Genomic DNA, 9,086 nt, shown 5'->3' with positions numbered 1-9,086 from the left:
GGGTTGTCCCCTGGCTCCAACCACCACAGACATTTTCACATCAGTCCCCAGCTTCCTGGCGGTGGGTCCTGTGGCTCAGCAGTCCAGCATTCCCCAGATGTGTTAGAGCTGCACAGAGCTCCATGCTTGGTGTGGCACAGTGCTGGGCATTACAGGGAGCTGGGCTGGGAGACAGGAGCAGGAGCCCCTGGGGGGAGGGGGAGGGTATCCTCCACACTTGCACTTGCCCAGAGACCAGGGGGACCTGCAAATTCAGAAATGCTCTCTACCCTGAGGATGAGACGAAAGATTTTAGGGGACCTGGAGTTAAAGAAAAAGAATGCAAAGTTAACTAGTTATTTTTACTTTTAGAATGAGAAGAGAAAAATCTTATTAAATTACAAATTTTAAAAAGCTGCCAAATACCACAAACAACAAATGAACATGTATATGAACCAACTGCCTGGCACACCCCTACAAAACTTCTTTTACACTTGTTTTACTTGTGTGCATTTTAATTTTGCAATGTTATTTGCTACAGAGAGACTAGAAATAATGTTTGAAGATCATCGTCATGGACTTCTGGGGTGGTGTGGCCTCTCTTTGCCAGCTCCCTTTTGGGGGCTGCCACCCAGTACTGGAGAATTTGGTTCCAGAATGAACGAGGGCAAGACGCAGGGAGATATCTCTGAAATGGGAGAAAAGAGAAGGCTTTTCCCCACTGGCCTCAGGGTTTCCCCATGTCTGCCTGGGATGCCTTTCCTTTTCCTAGCTGCACTTTCTCTCACATACTCTTCATGGGCTCCTGCTCCAACCCCAGGACCCACAACTGTGTGTGCGTGAGTGTGTGTGCGTGTGCTTCTTGCCCTGGAGGGAGCCCTGTTGTATCATTGGACACATTTTGTCTTTTCTACTATCAGAAATGGTTCATAGAGACTCTGAGTGGGGCCTCTTCTCCTTCTAGCTGTAAAAAGGACCGAGTCTTTCTCTCTTAATGCATCCTCTCTTGTATTCATCTTCCTAAAGAGCCATCCTGATCAAAACACCCCTTGCCTCCAGCTTCTCCTCACAGCCCCCCTGCCTCCCCCAGAGGCCCCAGTGCACTGCGTCCCATCCACAGCCTCACAGCCTGGCCCTGATCTACCTTCCCAGGCCTACATCTTATTCTTTTTCCTGTCACCAAAAAGGATTTATGCAGGAAAAAGACAGGATTGCAATCTGGTACGTGCAGACACGGCGAGCTGTGCATATGTACTGAACCAAACAAAGGTGGATAAAGTACTTTTATTTATTTATTAAAGAGACTTTCAACCTTTGTATTTTTATATCTTTTTCAACGTTACATCAGGTTCAGGTGTACAGCCCAGTGCTCAGACACTTACGCAGCTTCTTTCCTGTGCCCTGGGCTCCGCCGCCCTCTGCGGGCTTGCCCTCATCTTCCTGAACACCTGTCTGGCGGAACCCTGCTCGGACGGCGCCTGCTCCAGGGAGCCTTCCTTGATGCTCAGAGACCAGTGATCCTCTTCGGCTCACACTCCCTTAACGTCCACCCAACTTCGTGTAATAGATTCCTTGTGCTTTTTTCCTGAGGTTGTTGTCTACCTCATCTTCACATCTGCCACGAGTGTTTGTTGAATGGCTGATTCTCATTTTTTGATAAAGGAAACCATTGGTCATCAGAGAGTTTAAGTGATTTGCCCCAAATCATGGAGGGGCAAGTTCAGCCGCACCTGGAACCTAGACCTGGGAATGCAGGCTGGCGTCACCCTCTGCATCATGCTCAGCGTTTCCAAGAACCACACGGGGACTGATGCAGAGTCTGACTGGCCAGATCAGGGGTATCACTCGCCCTTGATGTGCTTCATGCTTTGTGGCCAGGAGTGGTGCCAGTTCATGGTCCTCAGGGGAAGGGGGCTTGGAGATGGGCCTTTAACCAGGCCATCCAGGAGCGCATCAGGAGCCTCATCTTGACATCAGCAGGGAGGTGAGGTGCGAGAAGAGCGAGGCGGATGGTTTGGTTCTGCAGATGTTTGTCTTGCTGTTGTCCATTACTTGGGTTATCGGGAGGTGTCAGAATTGATCTTGTTCTGGATTTGTGTACATGTGTATGTGCAAAACACGTGTAGACACTTTTAACCCTTTACTATAAACATTACATTCACAAAAACAAAGCAAATTATACAGAAACTCCCCCAACCCTCGCCCCCCCTCCTTGTACCCATCACCCAGCTACGACAGGGATTGAGAGATGCAGTTTCCGGCATTCTGGACCCAGTTGGCCACAAGCCTGAGTGTCGTTTCGATTTCCCTCCTCCTTCTGTATTTCTTGTAAACTAATAATTTGATCTGAAAACTTGACTTCTTTGTCAAAAATCCTTACTGTACAGGTGGTGGTGTCATTTTCACGAGGAGCTCACAGCGCTGTGGATGCTTTAAAGTGTAACACACTTAAAGGTGGGTCAGGGTTATCACACGCACATGAAAGAAGTGAAAACTGACTTAGGTTAGTAGACACTGGAAATGGAAGCTGTTTACTCAGGGGGGGTGTCTGAATAGAAGTTACTTGATGAATCAGATAACAAATAAAAGAATGTAAGACAGTTGCTCGGTGATTGGCCTCCTGAAAGTAAGAAGATTCCGTTACACTGGACGCTTGCCTTCCTTCAGCTCCCTGCTCCCCCAGGGCAGACGTAGGTGTTCGATGACGTCCTGGGGCAGCTTCGTGTGACTCGGGATGGGCGCTTCCATCAGAATCAGCACCGGCGTTTTCAAGGAACCACACCTGGCTCCTTTTCTAGAGGAAGAATTTAAAAAGTGTGAGAAGAGCCTCCTGGCTTCAGTATGAGGTAGAAATGATGCTTCTAACGTCGCCTTCTGTGTGGAGGCAGTGGTGGCGTTGAAGATGAAGGGGTGACAGTGTGGGAATGTGTGTGTGCTGGACCCCTGCTGGCGGATGCATTCACCACTAAGTGGTGTGCAGTTCAGTGGGAGGTACAGGAGCCACAGCTGGGTTAGCAGCTAACGGCACCATCTCGATTGTTGACAACCCCGTGCCCTTGAGTGAGTTACTTCCTTGTGTCTTCACTTCTGTCTGCAAATTGGGAGACCCTGTTACTCCCCAGCTGGCACCGTGATTTCCTAGAACACTGAGAGGTTTCACTGACCCTTTGCCATCTGACAGCCCTTGGCTTTTTTTGTTTTGTCTTTTTTACTTCTTTCCTTTGTGTTGGCCTTGCCTCCCCAGTGAAAGAAGTCTTTGGAGCTCTGTGCTGAGCACCAGAGTAGACACACAGCAGGGGCTAAAGGAGACATGAGTTCTGCATGTAAAGTTGTTTAGGAATTCCAGAAGAAAATTACTGGAGAATTCCACTGCAAGATGGGAAAGTACCAAAAAATCACAGACTAGAAAGTCCTGCTGAAAATCCTGTCCGAATCTCGCTCAAGTAGAGCGGCCTTCAGTGTCTTAGGATGTGCCAGGCAGTAAAGATAAGCGCTAATCCTCCATCTTCGTGGAAGGTCTTATCGGTCTCATGTTTTGGAAGAGCCGCCTCCTACGAAGACGCCCCTATTGGCGTCCTTACTGTGTACTTTACCAGGCCAGGGTTGTGATGTCAGTTCCCCTGTTCCCATAGGGAGGTGAAGTGTTTGGTCCTTGAGTGAGCACACCCTGGAGGGGCAGGAATCGTTTGTCCGGGAGTCAGGCGCCAACCAGGGCCCCTCCCCAGGCCCTCTGCACTTGAGATAGCTCAGGGAAACTTTCTCATTATCACTGTGACCTCCAGGGCCCCCTCGCTGCCAGTTAATCATTACATGGGCAGGGCTGTATTCCTCTAGCTTTCTGGCCTGTTTTTGCAGCTGGCTGGGTTTATTACTGTCCAAGGGGCCTTGGCTGGTGTTTGGATTGCATGCTGATAGGTGGCCAGTGGGCCCCAGCTCAGCCCTCACTGCAGCATATGAGAGTCAGGCTCCCCTTGGGAAACTGGGGCATTTGGGTTGTTAGCACCCCTCTTCCCAAGCTGCCGAGAGGCCCAGGCACTGAACACCCCAAGTCTCTTTCTGGAGAAAGCTCTTAAGTGAAGCTGGGGCCCAGGGAGCCAGACCCAGAGCAGAACCTCACAGTTGAAGAGGCAAAGAGGCACAGCTCTGCTCCTCGGGGACTCAGCTCAGGGAGCCGCTGGGCCCGGTCGCACTTCCCATTCTGAGACTCACTGTTCCTCATGGCTTTCCCGTCTTCCTCTCCCTATTAGATCACACGGGAGCTGAGACCGGCCGGAGCCGTCTGATGCATGTATTGTAAAAGCAAGTTGACTTTCTTCAGAAACATCTCTTAGCTTTCTTGAAAACCATCAGAAAGTTGTTAGTAACTAAATAAAGCCAGAGAGTGTTCCAGGGCCATCTGTCAACACGACTCCCCATGAACTAACCGGGTTTTACAGAAGAGCCACTCTCTACCACAGGGTGACTGCTCGTCTCTGTCCCCCACTGTGTGCTTTCTTACCCCCTCCCCTAGCTGGCCACTTCCTAGGCCCTGCCCTTCCAGCCAGCCTCCCTATCTAGACCATCCTTTTTATTCTTGGCCTAAAGGCTTCTTTCCCTTCTTCCAAGCTCTGTTGAGTGCTGTCTGCCCTTGCCTACCCTCGGCACGCGCACTGCGGTGCTCAGAGCCCGTCTACACTGCGCATCGACATTGTCTTTGATCTGAGGTGACTGTGTGCTATCTTTGAAGTTAGTTCCCCAAGCCTGGGGCTGGGCTCCCCTTTCCTTTACATCACTGCAGGTAGCTCAGGGATCCTGCAAATGTAGAGATGTCTCCGTGAGGGACACCGAGCTCTAAGGGTCCCTCATTACCATATCTGTTATGATTGGGGTCAGTAATTGTACAGCACAAGAGGACAAGAGTGGCTCAAAAGCTACTTTCTGCCCCTTCTGTGTGTGTTTTCCAAGCCACTCCCACCACATGCAGTGACAAGGACATGGAGCTTGACCGAGTGCAGGCATCAAACCTCTTCTACAGCCTCATGGCCTTTAGTTGAGAATTCTCAGACACACTTCAGCTCTGGTGCTTGCTATGTGGTCGGCCTGGGAACAGGGCCTTCCCATGACCTTCTCAGAACCCACTGTGTAGACCGATGCAGAGGGGGGCAAAAGGAGCCATCAGGAGATGCTGAGGGAGCACCCCTGCACCCCAGGGAGCTTCAGGAAATCCAAAGGGACAGGGCAAGATGCAGGGGCATTGCAGCCCAGGAGGCTTCACAGACCGGACTGCACTGGGCACCCTGCTGGCTTCTGTGAGGAGACAGGAGGATGGCTGGGGGTCCAGCATGGAAAGGAGCAGCTGTGGGACTCCAAGCCCTGTGAGGATGAGCAGGCATTTCCAGAGCCTGGGCCATGGCCACTGTAAACAGAGTGGAGGGAGGGGATAGTGAAGGAAGCATCTTCTTCCAGGTGGGGCTGTGAGAAGTGTTAGACACAGAGTTGACCAGAGACACCCTTCCCCTTTCTGCACCCCCCACCGCCCCCCATTAATTGGAGGGGAGCTGTGTAGTTTGAATACCATTGAGAGGGACCTAACTGGAACCAGTGTGCAGTCTGCACCCCTAAAGGCACCTCGAGGTCCCTTCCTTCGGGGCCTGATTCCTGAGCTTCCTGAGGCAAGGAGAATTTGTCATTATAAACAAAGCCTGCTTCCTCCCTTTTATGACATAGTTGACAGTATTAGTTTCCTCTGTGATTTCTTTTATTACCCTCAAATTTTATTAATCCTGTGGCTGCCAGGGATAACAATAAAATAATAACGGAGTGAACTACTGCTGGAAGGCCCGAGTGGATGAGTTAGATGGCGTCTCTCTGCTCCCTGGAGTAAGGGGGCTGCTGAGCACAAGTGCCGGTCTCATCAACACGTCAGCATGGCCTTGGAGATTGACAGTGATGGTCCATATCCTGTGGCAGGCAGGCCTAGCGCTGCAGGGCAGCAGGAGTCCAGAGCAGGCCCCTCCATGACCCACAGACTTCACGGTATAAGGGCTGCAATGCAGATGCAGCTGGGGGGGGGGGGACCTGCATCCCCTGAGAGGTCGTAGGTCCCCTGTCCTCGGAGAGGATCTGGACACATTCACCTGAGAAGGGGGCACGGCGCCTCACTGCAAGGTTCTTCCTGAGAGCCCACCTGAACCTGTCACCCTCCTCATATGGGTACAGAATGGTCTTGTCTTTAAATCCTCCCTCTCCCCACTGGCCACATTGTTGCCTGCCTGTGAGCCACCCTGTGTGGCCCTTCCAAGGGAAGATAGCAAGCAGCACATCCAGGAGACAGGCAGTTCTTCCTAGCAGTTGCAGCCCAAGAAGAGTCTATTGGTCTAGAGCTAGCTGCTGGGAACAGGGAAAGTGGCTGGCCCTCAGCTAGGGGTCCCAAAGTGGCCTTAGCTTTCTCTGTTTTTGTCCATTGCCTGCTCAGCTGATGGGTTTGAATAGGATACAGGACTCACACACCAGAAACATGTTACCGTGGCTCTAAATTTTGGCTTTACCTGTGGGCAGCTGTCACTGGACATCAGAAGGATACCCCTGTGGGATGCCATACAGCCTGGTTGCTTTTCAGAATGCTGAATTTTAACGTGGCCAGGTGGGGCTCCCCCTGTGCGATGGGCTGGCGCTTGGGGCACTGACAAGTTGGCGGAGCTCAGCTCTCACCTGTGAAGCATGTCCGTGTTTCCTTCTCTCTTCCTTGCACCGCTCTCTTCCTCCGACCCTCAGCTATCACCGGATGTTTGTAAAAAGAGGTACCCTTCCCACTAGAAACTTGATCCTTTTTCATTAGCAGAGAGTGAGGAGGTCCTCTGTGGAACTTGGCACAGGGTGGGAGCCCTGAACTATCACACTGCACATAGGGAACAGGCTGATTTTACAGAGGTGCTGGAGAGGAAGAGTCAGCCGGACCAGTGTGATGGAAATTGCTCTCCTTGTGGCCTGGGAGGGTGAGGGAGGTCAGAGAAAGAGATGGAGGTTCAGAGGAATGCCCAGGAGTGATCTGGCCCAGTAACACTGACGCCTCCTTCTTTCTCCAGGCCCCCAACACCCTCCCCACAGCACTGCATCCCAGCTGCCCCCCACGCACACTGTTTCTGCAGCCAGCCACATCTGTGGCTCACTTGGTGCGAGCAGTGCGAGTTTTAAGGGCCATCCCACTGCATTTCAGTAGCATGTCAGTCCTTTCTCTGCCAGCTTTTATACTCACTTTCATTAAAAGTCAATACTAGAGGCTGCAGATCTGCTTGGCAGTGCAGCAGTTGCCACAGAGTACGTTTTGAATTCTAACGACAAGAGTTGCGAGCTGGAGCAGCAGGCACCTGGGGCGCAGCCTTGCCACCTCGTTAGGATGACCAGCGGGGGCTAAGACAGAGTACACACTGCAGCCCTCCTCAGGGCTGAGCAGCGAACTGCCCGCAGACGCACAAATTCGAGCAGCTTCTAAGAGCTTATTACCTGTTAAGTCTAAAGAAGTCGATGTTTCCCGAATTCTTCATCCAGGAGTTTCAGAGAATGATATTATGAAAATCATCAAACTGAAACGAGACGGGCAGGTAAAAGCTGCAGATACTGCCATCAAGAGGAATGTCAAAAAGAGCTACAAACGACTGAGTAAGCAGAAACCAGAGGAAGAACTCAAGGATAAGAACCAGCTCTTAGAGGCCATCAACAAGCAGTTGCACCAGAAATTGACTGAAACTCAGGGAGAACTGAAGGACCTGACCCAAAAGGTAGAGCTGCTGGAGAAGTTTCAGGACAACTGTTTGGCAATTTTGGAGAGAAAGGGCCTTAATCCAGACAGTGAAACTGCCGAATCACAGGAAGAATCCAGCATGGACCACGCGGACTCCATGTTGCTGTTAGAAACTTTGCAAGGTGAACTGAAGCTTTTTAATGAAACAGCCAAAAAGCAGATGGAGGACTTACAGGCCTTAAAAGTAAAGTTGAAGATGAAAGAAGAAGAGAGGGCCCAGTTCCTGGAACAGCAGATCTTATGTAACAGTCAAGTAAATGATTTTACAACAGCCCTTGAGGAAATGGAGCACCTATTAGAAATGTGATAAAAAGCAAGTGGCCAGTTGGCTCTCTCTTGGGGATTAACTCTAAGAAGAAGCCACTGAGGACACCTGCTTCTTGGCCATGATCTTCCAGGACTCACCATCCCCAGAATGAAAACAGTTTCTGCAGTAGGAGTAACGACAGTTTATGCTGGAATGTCAGTCTCCTCTTTAAGCAAGTGTTCTAAGCTCAGATTGGTCAGCTCCCCGAAGCTGTCATATACATAGTTAAAGGTCTACAAGAGGGGTGCCTGGATGCTTGGATCAACTCCTAGACAACAAGGCAACAGACACACTGTTAGAATTAGGAGACTAAACCTGCCACAGCCAGAGAATCCAAAAGGTCCCATTCAGATGCACGGGAAGAAACGCTTAATTGTGCACTGGAACACAGGTGCTCCACAGGAGGTATCACTGATGAGCCATGCACTCCCCTTCTAATTTGGAGCATACTCGGTCCCCTCCTGGTTGGGCTCTGTACCTCATTGTAAAGTTACTAACTTAAAGTTACTTGAAAAGGCTTATTAGTAAATGGGATGAAGGTATTAGATCACAATAACACCTACCTGTAACAATACATGTTGGAGCTTTTAATCTAAAAAAAAAAAGTCAATACTATACAATACTATACATTCCCTTCTCACACTCACGGCTTACCTAACTCAGAGGGAAGAAGAACTTTACAGGTCCCCCGGCCCGGCCTCTGAGTCTGGACCAGTCTCCATCCCCCTGTGCACCGACAGAGATATGGACACGCATCTACTGAGAGCACGTGCACGTGTACTTTACTCACAGTGGCCCACGCCGTGAACAGCCCTCAGGTCCATCAACAATACAGTGGGTAAGTTGATGGTGATACCGTCAGCAGTGAAACACAATTCAGCAATGAGAATGAATGAACGACAACTAGGAGCCCCCGTGTGGTGAACCACGCATGCATCGTGTTGAACTGGGAAGGTAGACACAAAAGAGAGCTTGTGGTATGATTCACTTTACATAAAATTCAAAAACAGGCAAAACTCC

The 9,086-nt window shown here is 50.5% G+C and overlaps 1 protein-coding gene across 1 annotated transcript; it reads left to right on the top strand.

The window, feature by feature from the left end:
- The first annotated feature begins 5,201 nt into the window (after positions 1 to 5,201).
- LOC114488952 (small kinetochore-associated protein-like) lies at positions 5,202 to 8,671 on the top strand. Its single transcript, XM_036016276.1, is given in 3 exon segments — positions 5,202 to 5,267; positions 7,226 to 7,363; positions 7,365 to 8,671. Coding segments are annotated over 3 exon segments (906 nt in total). The 3' UTR covers positions 8,067 to 8,671.
- The last annotated feature ends 415 nt before the right edge of the window (positions 8,672 to 9,086 follow it).

Source organism: Phyllostomus discolor, chromosome 2 (genome assembly GCF_004126475.2).
Source record: "Phyllostomus discolor isolate MPI-MPIP mPhyDis1 chromosome 2, mPhyDis1.pri.v3, whole genome shotgun sequence".
NCBI classification, from domain to species: Eukaryota; Metazoa; Chordata; class Mammalia; order Chiroptera; family Phyllostomidae; genus Phyllostomus; species Phyllostomus discolor.
This window is presented reverse-complemented; position numbering and strand designations above follow the sequence as displayed.